General features: G+C 52.4%; 1 protein-coding gene across 4 annotated transcripts in view; it reads left to right on the forward strand.

Moving 5' to 3' along the window:
• Nucleotides 1-14,717, forward strand: part of MYO18B (myosin XVIIIB) — a 44,878-nt gene that overhangs the window by 16,821 nt on the left and 13,340 nt on the right. For 3 of the 4 annotated variants that reach the window (XM_085238651.1, XM_085238655.1, XM_085238652.1), the window contains exons 23-39: nucleotides 86-214; nucleotides 306-449; nucleotides 1,292-1,381; nucleotides 2,510-2,629; nucleotides 2,726-2,834; nucleotides 3,380-3,504; nucleotides 4,303-4,457; nucleotides 4,907-5,030; nucleotides 5,701-5,901; nucleotides 5,979-6,089; nucleotides 6,364-6,468; nucleotides 8,176-8,325; nucleotides 11,068-11,181; nucleotides 11,396-11,512; nucleotides 12,044-12,127; nucleotides 13,287-13,424; nucleotides 13,559-13,744. In XM_085238651.1, the coding sequence (XP_085094777.1) occupies nucleotides 86-214; nucleotides 306-449; nucleotides 1,292-1,381; nucleotides 2,510-2,629; nucleotides 2,726-2,834; nucleotides 3,380-3,504; nucleotides 4,303-4,457; nucleotides 4,907-5,030; nucleotides 5,701-5,901; nucleotides 5,979-6,089; nucleotides 6,364-6,468; nucleotides 8,176-8,325; nucleotides 11,068-11,181; nucleotides 11,396-11,512; nucleotides 12,044-12,127; nucleotides 13,287-13,424; nucleotides 13,559-13,744 (2,202 nt within the window). Of the gene's footprint in view, nucleotides 1-85; nucleotides 215-305; nucleotides 450-1,291; nucleotides 1,382-2,509; nucleotides 2,630-2,725; nucleotides 2,835-3,379; nucleotides 3,505-4,302; nucleotides 4,458-4,906; nucleotides 5,031-5,700; nucleotides 5,902-5,978; nucleotides 6,090-6,363; nucleotides 6,469-8,175; nucleotides 8,326-11,067; nucleotides 11,182-11,395; nucleotides 11,513-12,043; nucleotides 12,128-13,286; nucleotides 13,425-13,558; nucleotides 13,745-13,839; nucleotides 14,698-14,717 lie in introns of those variants that run through there. The other variant, XM_085238653.1, reaches the window with a different exon arrangement.

Consider the following 14,717-nt stretch of genomic DNA (forward strand, 5'->3'; position numbering starts at 1 on the left):
TGGTTCGGAAGTGACCGGGGCAGCTCTGGGCTTAGTGCTGGGGTTGTTCTGCTCCCAGGGTGCACATGGCTCTCTCCTTGCATAGGTGTTCCTGAAGGCAGGTGTTCTCTCCAGGCTGGAGAAGCAGCGTGACAAGCTGATAGCTCAGAAACTGATCCTCCTCCAGGCAGCCTGTAAGGGCTTCCTCAGCCGTCAGAAGTTCAAGAGGCTGAAGGTACCCATCCCATGGGTCGGGGATGCCTTGAATCCACCAAGATATATACTTGGGCCGCTGCACAGGGTCAGGGCTGCTGTGATACCTGCAGGTACAACGCCTTGCCATCCGCTGCATCCAGAAGAATGTGGTGGTCTTCCAGATGGTCCGGCACTGGCCCTGGTGGCAGCTGCTGAGCCGCGTGCGGCCCTTGCTCAGCATTAACTTGGCAGAGGAACAGCTGCGAGTAAAAGAGGTAAATTCCATGGGATGGGATGGGATAGGATGGGATGGGATGGGATGGGATAGGATAGGGTAGGATAGGATAGGGTAGGGTAGGATAGGGTAGGATAGGATAGGATAGGATAGGATAGGATAGGATAGGATAGGATAGGATGGTACACAATGAGATGGGATGCTTTGGGAGCTCTGCCTTGTCCTCCCTGAGAAGTTGTTGGTGCTAGACCTGCTGAGCTGAGTTTCTTGGGATGATGGGTGAGCTGAGCACCCAAACTCAGCCTTGTTGCAGGGGATTTTTCCCTGTGCTATTGCCAGAACTGTGCTTCCATCCAGGCCGGAACTGATGATGTGAGCCTCTCATGGGTATTTACTGGCCTGGGAATGTCACATGTCACCCAACCCTTTGGAGCTGGAACTAGGTGATCTTTAAGGTCCCTTCCAACCTAATCCATTCTTTGATTTATCATGCTATGACACCTCTGTTAAATTCTTAGTCCATATTCCCAGCATCCCACTCGTGTTTTTGCCTTAGGGATGTCCTAACAAGATGTTTCCAGGCTGGCTCAGATAAAATAAGCACTGCCCAATCTCCATTCTGTTGTTCCTTTTGAGACTGCCTCTGTACGTACGAGGATATGCTCTGTACATAGACCAAAGCTGACATTCCCTCCAATGGAATTCATGTCAGGAGCTGAAGTCCCAGCAATTTGCAGTGAGCAGCCTTCAAAACTGTCTGCTAGATTTTCTTAATAAGGCAGCTGTGTCTCTCCCACTTATTTTTAAAAGAAAACAAGACCTTCATAAGTAAACTGAAGATGCCAGAGCTCTCACTGTGTGTTTTCCTGCAATCTTACCTAGAAGGAGCTGGTGGCGCTCAGAAGGAAGCTGGAGAGATCGGAGCAGTCGTGCAGTGAGCTCAGGCAGAACACCGAGAAGCTGGAGAGCAAGGTAGGGCCTGAAACAGCCCTCTGCTCACTCATGTCGAAGTTATGCCCTATCAGGATAAGAGTGGCCATGGAGGAAAGGTGCCAGATGTTGTGCACTGGTGATCTTTGGGACTGATGTCAGCACACTGACAGGTCGACCGTGTGGACGCCGTCCCTTCCGCTGGCAAAAGGCGATTGTCAGAATAGGAAATGGCACATAGTTGTTTCATGTTCTCACTATGATCTCCAAGCAGCCGTCTTGGTGACTTCTGCAAGCACCTTGAGTGGCTTTGCTTAATGGGACCAATGCTAATAATGAGGGGAAAGAGCATGGCAAGATCATCCCTCTCACTGCTGTGCCTCAGCCTTGATCCGCTTTGGATTTGCTCGTTTCTCTGATCTTAGGTGCAACGCTCTGCTTAGCTGTGCCAGTATCCTCACCGAACACCCTCTTCTTCAGGGGGAAGTGACTGCTGATTATTTTGCTGTAGCTCTGCACTTTAGAAATGCAATTGCACTCCTGAGGTTGGGGACTGCCATGGGAGGCTAATGCTTTATGACAGACCTAGAAAACACCAGCTCCCCAGGGGAAGCAAGTCTATTGTGCTTACTTACCCAAATTAAAGTTGTTGGACCTCTGGAGAGCTTTTATAGCTTGTCTGCAGATTGAAGTGCCTTAAAATGCTACTGGATGCAGGAACAGGAGTATTTGAAGACTGCACGCTGCCTGCTGGCCTGGGTAATGCTGCCCCTCATAAGGATAGTCCTGCAGAGCTGGATTAGCAGGGCAGGCTGTGTTTGCATTTGCAGAAAGTGCAATTAATCTAACAGATTAATAACACCCCTTTATTCATGTGCTTTTTTTGCTTCAAAGGAAATTTCACCCCTAATCAGCTAGAAAAGTGCAGGAATCTGGTGAGCCCTACAGGCAGTGCAATGCAGGCAATGCCATGCAAACAGCACTTCACTGCTGGGAGACGTGAGCACACTGCTGCAGCCACATGCTTTGCTGGTGTTTGCTCTTTCCTTGGCACCGTTGTTGAGTTCATGCAGGACAGTGTACATGCCCCCCACCAAAGGGTAGCCAGCAGCCAGCTGGGAGACAATGGGTCTGTGTGTGCCCACATGCCTGACACTGCGTTACCCCCAGATCATCGACCTGACGATGGAGCTGTCAGATGAGAGGCACAAAGGTGACGTTGCCTGCCAGATGCTGGATGGGGAGAGGGCAGAGAGGCTGCGGGGCACTCGGGAGCTGCAGGAGCTGCAGGTAGGAGAGGCCAGAGTCATGCTCTCGGCACAGCCTCACTCTGCCTGATGCCCCAGCAGTGGGGTCATCTGTTCCCTCCTTCCCTGTCTTCCCCAGAGCAAGCACGACCAAGTGCAGAAGAAACTGGAGTCAGTGCAGAAGCAGCTGGAGGAGGCCCAACAGTTGGTTCAGCTGCGTGAGATGAAGATAAGTGGCTCTGAAGGAGGTAAGGCAGCCCTTTGGACACAGTGCATGCTTCAGGTGTCCAGCCAATGGGTCCCCCGAGCAGCCCTGCTACTTTGGCCCCTGGCCACCCCCTCTGCATTCTTGGCATGCTGTCATTCTGCACTGCTCTCTCAGTGGTGGCTGGAAGCTCTTTCTCTTGCATGTTGAAGGCCAGGTTGGATGTGATCATGGGCAACTTGATCTAGTGCCTGATTTAGTGGTTGGCAACTCTACCCATGGCAGTGGGGTTTGGAGCTTGATGATCTTTGAAGGTCCTTTCCAACACAGTCTATTTTATGATTCTACGTATCTTGTATGTGGGTTGGATGGGAAGACAGCAGACTTTCTGCCCCAAGGTGTTGCTGGTGCTCACTCAGCACTCCCAGCATCTCAGCGTGTGCGTAAAGTGATGGGGAAGTTGAGGAGTGATGGGACGTGTGCATGCTTTGCCTAGGGCAGGGGCTGTGTACAGCCTTGGGTGTACAAAGCAGAGCTGTGCTCCGTGCCCCATGGGAGCCACGATACCCAGCTCTGGCCCATTTGCAGAGGACGCATGGCAGGTGCGGTTCGACTGTGCACAGACGGAGATTGCCTTCCTCCAAAAGAGACTGGCACAGCTGGAGGAGCGGCTGAGCGCCGAGCTCAGCTCCAGGACGGGGCTTGAGCAAAAGGCAAGAACTGGGGAGAGGGCTGCTGGATCCGGGGCTCTGGAGGCCATTCCCAAGCTTGTACTCCCAAACTGATGGTCCTTGCCCAGCAATGGTGCTGGTGGAGCTTTCTGGGGCTCCATCAGAAAAGCAGATGCTTGCTTCTGGGGAAATTGTCTGATTCTTGCTGGCTTGAGAATAAATACCCCAAAGTTTCTTTCAAAAAGTCCCTTTTGCAGCTCAATGTCACCAAATTCAGCTTTGGCCAGGTGTGAATGTGAGCACAGAGTGGAAAGCTGAGGGATGTGGGAAAGCCATGGGTCTGGGAGACTGGGAGGGGTGCTGGCATGATCTACCATGCTAAGAGCTGGTCATGTGACGATATAACTGTTCCCAAGCTTTTGACAGGAGACACAAAGCCGGTGTGCTTCTTGGAGAGTGCTGGGTACCAGGTCACTTCTCTTAAGCATAAAGAAGAGATGAATGTTATTCATGCTACATTAAAAAGTAATAAGAGAAACAAACCAGACTTAAGAGCTTGAGTAAAGCAAAACATCCCATTTGCTTTCAGGCAGCTCATTTGGAATTACAGGCTTCATTAGTGCAAGATTTTGCTTATTTAAAGTCATTCCTTAACGACTCCATTCCCCAGAGGGCAAGAGCTCTATGTGCTGCCATGCCCTGCATGATGTGAACCTTTTGGAAAGCAATCCCTCTGTGCAGGGCAACATTGCTCTTGGAAGGGTTGCTCTGGGATGGTGGGGATCTGGCTGGTGGCAGTGCCACCCCCGGCTCCATGCCATTCTCCATCTTGTCCCACAGCTGGGTGAGGCGCAGGCGGCATGCCAGGTGGCACGGGCAGCAGCCCAGCAGCTACGGCGGCGGTGCAGACGGCTGACCTGTGAGCTGGAGGATGCACGGGTGCTCGCCGAGAGCCAGCAGAGCCGCAGCCATGAGCTGGAAAAGCGGCAGAAGAAGTAAGGCCAGGAGTGGGCCAGGGGTACTGGGGAGGGAAGTGCAGGGTTGAGGATGCTCAGCTTTCCTCACTGTGCCACATCCCTTGCTTGCTCTGCTGGGGGAGATACCCTTCCCTCTGGAATCAGCCCTGGTGCATCGAAGCCACCACATAGGTGGTGAAAGCCACTTTTGGTGCTGGAAGGGTGGGTACTACCATCTCCTTGGGCTACTGGACCTGTTCTGGGGTAGTTTGGGCCAGGGGTGGCTGCTGCAGCAGATCTTAGCTCTTGGCCACTTCTGACCACAGCTGGCATGCCAAGAAGCTTGGGATTCACACAATGACAACAGCACTTTGCAGAGCACAGGCATCTTGTTATCACAAAAGTGCTTGGCAGGACCAGGCTGAGAAGCAGCCCTGTGTCTCTTCTGCCCAGCCATGCTGGCAGCAGCACCATGCACTTCCCTCCAGGTTCGATCTGCAGCTGGCTCAGGCTCTGGGAGAGTCTGCCTTTGAGAGGAGTCTCCGTGAGAAGGTGGTCCAGGAGAATTCCTCCCTGCGATGGGAGATGGGCAAACTGCAGCAGAGCCTGGAGGTGAGAGGGAAGCCCCGCTCCTCTGCTTTGCATCCTGCAAACAGCGCACAGAGCAAAGCCATTGTGTGTGCAATCAGAGGCAATCTGATGCAAAGCCAGCATAGTGATTCTGATTACGTTTGGCACCATTCTAGGGGGTGCCTGATGTATTCTCATAGCATTACCCTCTGTCAGAACAAGGTCACGTTTCACAAGTTAAGCCCCATCCCCTCGGCTGGTTGGTGTGCTGACCTGTGCTCTTCTTCATGCCTCCACCCTCAATCCCCCCTTGCAGGAAACTTCCAGGCTGTGCCCCCAGGGCAGGACCTCAGTGATATTGGGGCCAGAATCCATGCTAGGAAATATGAACACAACTCTATTCAAAATCATGTGTGTTGGGGGGCACTGCACCGTGTTTCACACATTCCCCTGTGCCCATGCCTTCATGGAGTGGAGCACAATGATGCTGTGATTTGGCAGGTGTCAGAGCGTGGCAGCAGCGTGGTGGGCTGGGGGCTGCCAGAGCACTCTGAGGTGAGGTAACTGAGGTCCAGAGCAACAGAGGGGAAGGATTGCTCCGAAAGCTGGGCTGGTGTTGGCCATAGAGCTGCACAGCTTCCTGGTGCTTGGTTGGAAGCTGCCCATGCTTTGGGAGCAGTGTGCTGACCCTACTCTGTCCCCTCCCGAGCAGCAGCAGCAGGCGGAGGGTGCCAGCCTGGCACAGCGGGTTTCGCAGCTGGCTGGCCGTGTGCAGGAGCTCAGTGCTCCCGGTGCCCTGGACTCCTGCTCCGTGCCCGTGCTCAGGCAGCAGCTCTGGGATCTAGAGGCCAGCAGCGCTGAGCAGCGCAAGGAGCTGGAGCGGCAGACAGCCAATGTGGATCACCTGGAGCAGGTAGGGCAGACCTGTGTGTGGGGGGACCCTGCAGTGCGAGGTGTGAGTGCGGGTGCATTCGCCTTCGGGTCTTTCAGCTACACCAGAGGCTGGAGCTGGAGATTGAGCGGATGAAGCAGATCCACCAAAAGGAGCTGGAGGACAAGGACGAGGAGCTGGAGGATGCACGGCAGTCCTGCCAGAGGAGGGTAGGTCGGGCTGGGGGATGAGGGGTCCTTCCTCCCCAGTGGGCGCCAAGGCAGCAGCCCAGGGCATAGCCTGGGCATGGTGGTTGAGTTTTGCTTTTGCTGTTTCAGGAAGGTGGGGGAGGGGGGGGGTGGGTTCAGAGACAGATGGGGAGAACTCTGCTCCCGTGAGCATGCTGGTGCCATACTGCTGTGGCCGCTCATGCTGACAGCATGTCATTCATCCTTCTCTCCCTCACTCTGCGTGTCCTGTGTTCTTATTGTGTTCTTGTTACAGCTCCGGCAGCTGGAGATGCAGCTAGAGCAGGAGCATGAGGAGAAGCAGACAGCTTTGCGCGAGAAGCAGGACCTGGAGGGGCTCGTGGGCACGCTGTGTGAGCAGGTGAGCATGGGGCTGGGCTGGCTGCTCCACTCAACCAATTCTAAATGCTGCCCACGCAGACAGGATGATGGAGCACACGTGAATAGGGTGATGACGCGGCAAACCCCCCCTGCACAGTCATTGATTCTTTGTACACCATCACTGGGAAGATCCATCCATAGAGGGAGGTATCTGCATTTTTCCTGGTATTTTCACAAGAGTCAAACAAAACACGACTAACTCTGCAGCAGCTCCATCTGCCCAGAGAAACAGTTTATCAATTGCAATTTGCGGAGGAATTCTGTCCCAGACACATTTGCTGAACAAATCCTTTTTCACTCTCTAATGTGTCTGTGGCAGTGATGGCAGCACATGTAATGGGGAAAGCACACCCAGCTGCTCTGTGTTCAATTAGAAGGCGAGGAATGGAGGCAGCTCCATTGAGCAGCATTTAGCAGCTTGGTCATCGCTGCAGCTCTCATGCCCCAGTTCCTGCAGTGACAGTGCAGAGACACGTAGCACCAGGGGTGGGACAGGGTCAGCTCAGTGCCTGGCTTTGTGCTGATGCCTCCTTCCTGACCAAATCCACCGTCTGCTAGGGCAGACGTTGAGCCATGCAGAAAACGGTGCTGAACAGCGTCCAAGATAAGGTCTGTAGGGATGGTGGGGATAACAGCAAGTCGGCTCTGCTGTAGGGTTGTTATGAATACTGCCTGACATACAGTGGGCAGCATGCTTCAGAACAGTTTATTAAAAAAGGGAAAAAAAGCCAACCCAGAAAACTAATTAAGGCAATGGAGATGTCAACGATTGCGGGTTTCAGCAAATGCCAGCCTGCTCGGAAGCAGGTTATGAGGTCAAACCTGCACTATTAATTTTAGCCAGAAAATAGGAGAGCGGGGCTGAAACGAGAGATGCTGAGGAAAAGAGATGGAATGGAAAATGCTCCCAGTCTTCAATTAGCCTGAAACCACGTCCTGGCTGCGTGGTGCTTTCCTCATTCTTTTATCTGCGTAACCATGGTTGCTCTCTAGTGGAAGGAGGAGCACAGAGGGTGGTTGTTTTTTTTTTGGAGGTGCTTCCTCCTTCCCTTCCTTAAATGGCTGCAGATAGTGCTGAGCAGTGTTGGGCACAGTGCAGTAGCGATCTGCTGCTGGAAGTCCTAGGAACTGGTGCTCTCCCAATGATGCTGCAGCCTCAGTCCCACAGCTCTGGGGCTGATGGAGGTTCCCAAAGCCTTGCATCAGTGATGTGTTTATAGCTCCCAAGGACGCCTTCCTCACCAGTGCTTCATGATTTCTCTCTTTCCCCTTTGGGCTGACTTCCTCATGCCTTTGTTCCTCTCCTTACCATTTATCCCCAAGTTTTTCCGGCTGTTTCCATCACCCAAAGGCTTTCATGTTTCCTCTGCTGCAGCTCTCAGCATACTTTAGGGTCTTTCTCCTCCAAATTTGAGGCCTCTGGTGCCTCAAATCTGGGAAGAGTGGGAGGAACGACCCTGGATCTGCCAGCACAGCCACAGTCTGGGCCATGTGAGGAGCTCCAATGACAGTTCTGAAAGTGTCCTGGGAACAGATGGGATGGGACGCTATAGGAACACTTGGAGAACAGGGCAGGCAAACGCCTTGCAGGGAACCAACATCCCAGTGGGGAAAAAATGCAGCATTTTGCTGCAGCCTGCCACTTTTGGTGCACGATGTGTGCTCAGCTTCCTGCTCTCCCTCCCAGATCGGCCACCGCGACCTGGACGTGGAGAAGCGGCTGCGGAGGGACCTGCGCCGGACACGTGCACTGCTGGCTGATGCACAGCTGCTGCTGGCTGCCCCCACAGAGCCCGGAACCACTGGCACTGCTGAGCTGCAGCGGCTGCAGAAGCAGGTGGGCACCAGGGGCTGGGAGGAAGGCAGCAGGTGGGCGAGCATCACTCTGCCCCTGGGCACAATCTCACTGTGCTGCTGGTGATGCTATCTGTGTGAGACATGACTGCTTTTCCAGGGGTGTCACTCGTGCACCCTGTTGCAGGCACCGTGGGAGGGACTTTGTGGGTCACCATGTAGGTGAGCAGTGCCGTGCTCACGCCATGCAGTGCGTGGTGCTGGTGAGGGGTCGTCTTGCAGGAAGCACTGCTCTGTAATTACGCCAACAGCAGTTAAGTGTTTTTTCCTTTTTTAGGCAGCCCTGTTAATTACCTTCTGTTCAGTGTGCTTTCTGCCTTCTAATAATGCAATCCAGAGGCCTTGTTTTCAGGCGTGTTGCCATAGAAATGGCTGCACACAAGGCACAAACTGCCAGAGCAGGGACCACAGCTCGTGTGCTGCAGCCTGAGCGCAGACGCCCCGAGTGCCGCGCACCGGTGTTGGGGTGAGCGTGTGGGCACTGCTATGCACTTTGGGGGCACAGGCAGACGAAGAGCCATGTTGTAGCCCAGCCTGAGGCTGGCACACAGGTCACTGTGCCCTCAGATTGGTGATAGGTACCACTGCTGTGGCACGTGCAGAGCACCAACTGGGCGGTTGACGCCAGTCCTCTGAAACCACGCAGCAATTAATCTCCATTGTGCATTTTCCCTGAAAACAAACTAATCGGGAGGCATGAGCAATTCCAACAACATACAAATATAATTGAGATAATAGTTCTGCATAAATAACAGCTGTGAGCAGCAGCTGTTCCCACCTGCGCAGGGGAGAAGGGGAAGGTGAGCTGTGCAATGGGGCTGCTGGTGTGCTCATGACCATGCCCATTCCCATGTCCATTTCTATGCTGCTGATCTGGGCAGCTGGATCAGTGAATGACCATGACCAGAGGGCAGCAGGAACTCCACTTGCTTGAACCACTGAGTGATCTCAGACACTGTGAATTGTTCTGCTCTCTACCACCACACTTAACAATTTCCTGAGTCCCGCTCCAGGGCTGGAAGTGATGCACAGCCGTGCTGCATTGTGCTATGAGAAGGATAGAGGAAATATTGGGAATATTGCATTTCTATTATGCTGCCAACACTGAGATTCTGCATGCATTAAAAATGCCTCATTGTTATGTCGTCCCTTAAATTGAAATGATTCCTAATGGCATTCATGATGAGGTTTTTCAGAGTCCGATCCATCCTACCACCAGCCCACAAATCTCTGCAAGAATAAAAACGTCGCTAAAACGCCACCATTTCCGTTAATCAAAATCCATATGGTCTAAAAGTGTAGCATTGTTTCTTAATAAGTCTGAAGCATCCATTTCGTGCAGGTATTTAACAGATGGTGTAGCGCAGCAAACGAATGTTGTTCATCCATTCATACATTATGCATTTCTGGGGGTATTTCAATCTACTCTTCCCAAGTGGGAAAATTCCATTGTGTAAATTGAGAGGAAAGTGTTTAATGAGAGGTCCTGGAGATGAGTTTCTCTCTGGTTAAACTATATGGGGCTTTGGTATGATTGTTCAGGGAGGAGCTGGAAAGAGGTGGGAAAATGGCATGTGCCATTGCAAGATGGGCTCTGTCGGTATGGGAATAGATTGCCCAGGCAATTCATCGAAACAGGCCAAGGCTGGATGCAGGAATGCAATTTTAAACCACTGTTCTGTGGGATCCCTGCTGCTCAAAGCCAGGCCATCACAATTCAGGTGCTTCAGGCCCCTTGTCTGTGTATTGCAACTGTTGAAAGACCTTGGCGGTGCTGCCAAGACAGGGAGAGTCATTGGCCTTGAGGAAAAAATGACTTCAATTTCCTCTGCGTTAAGCACTAGGGGAGCAAATTACCTACTGAACTTCTCTGAGTACATCTCACTCACCACAAACAGTTGAGGAAATGGAGTGAAGATTGCTCCAGAGCTTCATAAGACCACTTTTTATTGAAGGAGGGAGTGAAAAAAGGCAGTGAAACATCCCCACTGAAAATGGGCAGAAATGCCTAATGGCTGGCAGTGGGGATAGCCCTGTCCTTACCAGCGTGTGAGCCCTGCATTGCCCCCAGTACACAAAGAATGGGCACAGGAAGCATGTAGCAGGTGAGGGGTTTGCTTTCTTTTTTGATAAACAAAAGAAACCTGAGCTCTGCAGGGAAGGAACTGCACGTTCAAGCACAGCCCACGTATGTTCCTCCATCTCAGCGGTGAGGACTTTGGGGATGATGCTGCATCTTCCGGGTGTTTGCAGCCCATTTAAGATTATTGTTGTTTTAATGGCTGAGCTATAAAAACCGAGAGCAAATTAGCATTTATAAATGTGATATTTCATGTGTATTTGCAAATGCAATTTATGCGACGTGAAAAGCCCATTTGAAAACTCCAAATCATGAATTGCTCTAATCAGGAATTACATGTAATTCACATAATTTTGCAAATTAATGATCCCAGCTCTATCTCATCAAGGCAGTGGGCGCATGATGTGGGGTGCATGCTTCAGCCCCAGCAGGACACGGATGGGTGTTGGCAGCACAGCCACTGCAAAGGGAAATGTTCTGGTTGAAACACAGCAGCAAAAGGTCATAGGAGCAGTGCAGAATTTAAAAGGCTGAGTTTTGATGTGTGAGCAGGGGAAATGCTCTGGGAGCGCAGTGCAAATAGATGAGGCTGTGCAGCAGGGGAGCAGCATGTGTGTTGTTAGCATCTCCCTCCATCTCTTGCAGCTGGAAGAGAGCGAGGCGAGGTGCGCCGAGGCCCAGAGGTCCCAGCAGGCAGCAGCCCAGGAGCTCGAGAACCTGCACGTGGAGATGGAGATGCTGAGCAGGAACAAGACCCTGGTGCGCTCCTGGGGCAGCGTGGTGCTTGGTGCAGGGATCAGCCTGTTTACTGAGTCACCTGCCCTGGCGGCTCAATGGATAGGAAGACTGAAAGCACACAGCATCCCTTAACCCCCCTCCAGAGTTCCCTTTCCTCTCCCTGGTGTGAGATCCCAGCCTAGCAAAGCTGGGTGCCGTATTGGATCCTGTCATGATGCACACCTTCTGCCCTCAGGCAGATGAGCAGCTCAGCCAGATGCAACACGAGAGAGCCGAACTCCTGCGGCGTATCAGCGAGGACCAGGAGGACCTGAACGAGCTGATGGCCAAGCACAAGGCTCTGATTGCACAGGTAAGAGCCGGGCAGTGCCAGCTCTGCAGTGTTCCCTGCCTGGATGTTGCTTGGAAAACCCAAGCTCCAAGCAAATGGCCCAGAGGGGCTGCCTGCACAGCAGGGCCCAACATCCCTATCTGCATCCTTATCTATCAGTACTTTCCTGAATGTTTTGTCACTCAGAGCTTTCAGAGTACTGACAGAGAGTGCTGTGGCTTTCTCCATAGCACCCAAAGTAGGACAAGCTCTCCCAAGAGAGGAAACCCACAGCTCTCTTGGAGCAGCCATTGGCAGAAGGCTGGGCTGCATGAGATCTCCCAGCCTTTCCCTAGTAGTGATGGTACAGAGCTGGGAATTGGCATTTGGAAGCACTTTGGGGAAATGAGCTTGACCATGAGGTCTGAAAATATTTGCTTTGAAAATTAGGGAATTTGCATTCAGGCAGCAGAATGAAGCTTGCTGTGCAGTGTGCCATGCCTCTACCTGGGAGCATTCAGGTGCTACTCTGGTCCCAGGGGCAGCTTCCATTGCTGGCTCTCTGTTTCCCAGTCTGCAACAGATATTGCTCAGATCCAGGAGCTGCAGACACAGGTGGAGGAAGTGAAGAAGGAGAAGCAGAGCCTCCAGGAGAAGGTATTTTCTGCCCTGCTGCACTGCACGGAGGTCAGCAGTGAGAACCTTTGTTGTTCTCATGTCTGGTGAACCACATGGGAGCAGGCAGCAGGATGCCATCTTCCTGTTGGAAGTCAACTACTGAGAAGCTGCAAAGCAATCTCTTCCTCTGTAAAAGAGCTGGGTTCTAATTCACCTGCAAACATCCCATACATGCCCCTGGGAACTGGAAGGCACAGAACTTGCTGCCCTCTGGCAGGGGTAGGGATGGGATGGGGGTGAGGATGGGATGGAGGTGAGGATGGGATTGGGGGTGAAAATGGGATGGAGGCGAGGATGGGATGGGGGTGAGAATGGACATGGACATGGTGATGGGGATGGGATGCTCTGCCTGCATTGGGAGCTGGAGGGCTCTTCCAGCAATAGCCTGAGGTTAAGCAAAGTTTTTCCCTGCATGGCTCTTGGGAATGAAGGAGAAGCAGGGTTGTGGGCCTGGGGCAGCACAGCCTCATTGCTGTGGCTGCTCCGCTGCCCTGAAGTGCATGCCTTTAATTTTAAACACATGAGTAATCCCATTAACTTAAGTGCTTTATTGGAGCGTGGCTAAGCTGCCCAAGAATCGGAGATAGCACTCACTCACTCTGAGATGGAGTGAGAGCTTTTGTAGAGATAGGCCAGATAAAAGATGACAAATTCCCCTAGTTCTAGGTCAAATACAAATCTGAACTAAGCTTGTGCCAGGATTGCTAAAAGGGCAGTTTGCTTTGGAGATCCCGGCGTAACAGCTGAGGAAAAGGCTCAGTGCAGCAGCTGTCTGTGGAGGTGAATTGTGAATTTTTATGCTTACTGTCCTCAAAGAATGTGCTGAGAAGAGAAAAGCAAAAGAAATCCAAATGAGTGCTGTCCTGCTGCAACATTTTCCTTTCAAAAATCCATGCTACTGTCATGAATTTATTGCACAGTGTGAACAGAAGGGCATCCTTGAGGGAGCTCTGGGCAATATTTTCCCATTGTGCCTGGCAGCTTACAGCAGGTCCCATGCGTTCATTTTGTCTTTAGAAGGGATTGCAGAGAGTTTGCTCACCCTGGGGTATTACTGTGGCTACAGAGATCATCTCATGTTGGGGAAGGAAGATGATGGGCACGCTGCTGGCAGCTGCTGTGACATCTCTTTCCCCAGCTACTGGTGGCACAAGCAAGTGTGGCACGCCTGGAGCAGCGCCCTGCTGAGCGCGCCGTCATCAGCCGACAGGAAGCCCGCATCCGTGACTTGGAGAGCCAGCTGGACTTCCAGGCTGTGCAGATGAAGCGCTTCGAGGTATGGCTGTGTTTCACCATGCAGGATGGGCACAGGGCTCCGGGCAAGAGGTAGGTGCAGGGTGCTTGTCACCTGGGGAGAATGCCCTCTAGGTGAGCTTTTTGACTCCTCGTCCCATCTTGCTGCCTCCCCAGGTGCTGGTGCTGCGCTTGCGAGACAGCATCATCAAGATGGGTGAGGAGCTGGAGAAGGCAGCTGAATCAGAAGCGCGGGAGAAAGAAAGCACCAAATACTACCAGCGGAGGATGGAGGAGATGAAGGCAGACATGGATGAGCTGGTGCAACGGGAATTGGAGTCCAGCCGCCGGCGAGTGGAGTTGGTAAGGGGTCAGGGGGTTCTGCTGTTCACGGCTCCATGGTGCTGCCCATGGAACCAAAGCCATTGCTGCTGCACCTTGCGTTCATTTCTTTGCAGCTAGGCTGGCAGGCCGTCTACTTTTCCACATGCTGTGCAGCAGGGCAAGCACCCAGCACAGGGCAGTGCCCATGGGGTGCCAGCCCACTGAGCACAGACATGTAGTTCAGTCCCCACAGCGTGCCCAGCCCTGGCCATGCCTCCTCTGTGCCGCAAATCAGTCCCAGTCAATGTCAGCAAACAGTTAACCTGCTCTGTGTGCTCAAAGCCCCAAGCAGATTGGGAGTGCGGCAAAAATAGCTTCACCTTCATCGCACAGTCCTCTCCTGCATCTCTTTTCATGTTGTGTTTTTTCAGTAAACAAAAGGAAAGTCTTGCTTCCAAGCAGTAATTGAAAGATATTGCATTTCTTCTAGCAAGACAGCCACATTAGAAGCAGTTATTTTATCAATAATCTTTTATTTAACAATCAAGGAGAATTCACCATTTCTTTCGCCCCGAGGCTGCCAGCCTTTCTGAAGGGAGCAGTGCTTCAGCACGAATTATTCCTCAGCCGCTGTGCATGCTGCAAACAGGCTTTGTCCTTGCTCCTCCAGCCTGCGTGCTGCCTTGTGGCACTGGCTGCTGTATTTGCACAGAATGTAAGACATCTCCTGGGCACATGGCACAAAAGCCCACGAACAAACTCGTGGCAGATGTGGGGGCTGGAGCAACCTGGAAATCTGAGGTTACCCATCAGCTGCAGGAGGGTTGAGGGGGGGTCCCGGGGACCCCTATGGAATTGCTCTGATTGCACTTCCCCAAACATCACGGGAGAGCTGCGCTCAGGCACGCTGAGCAGCAGGCATCAATAGTTAACAGAGAGCTATTACAGCTCTGCTCCCACTAAATCCCCCATCTATTATAGATACTGCATGAATTATTCACTTAACATTACT

Source organism: Meleagris gallopavo, chromosome 17, assembly GCF_905368555.1.
Source record: "Meleagris gallopavo chromosome 17, MGAL_WU_HG_1.1, whole genome shotgun sequence".
Classification (NCBI taxonomy): domain Eukaryota; kingdom Metazoa; phylum Chordata; class Aves; order Galliformes; family Phasianidae; genus Meleagris; species Meleagris gallopavo.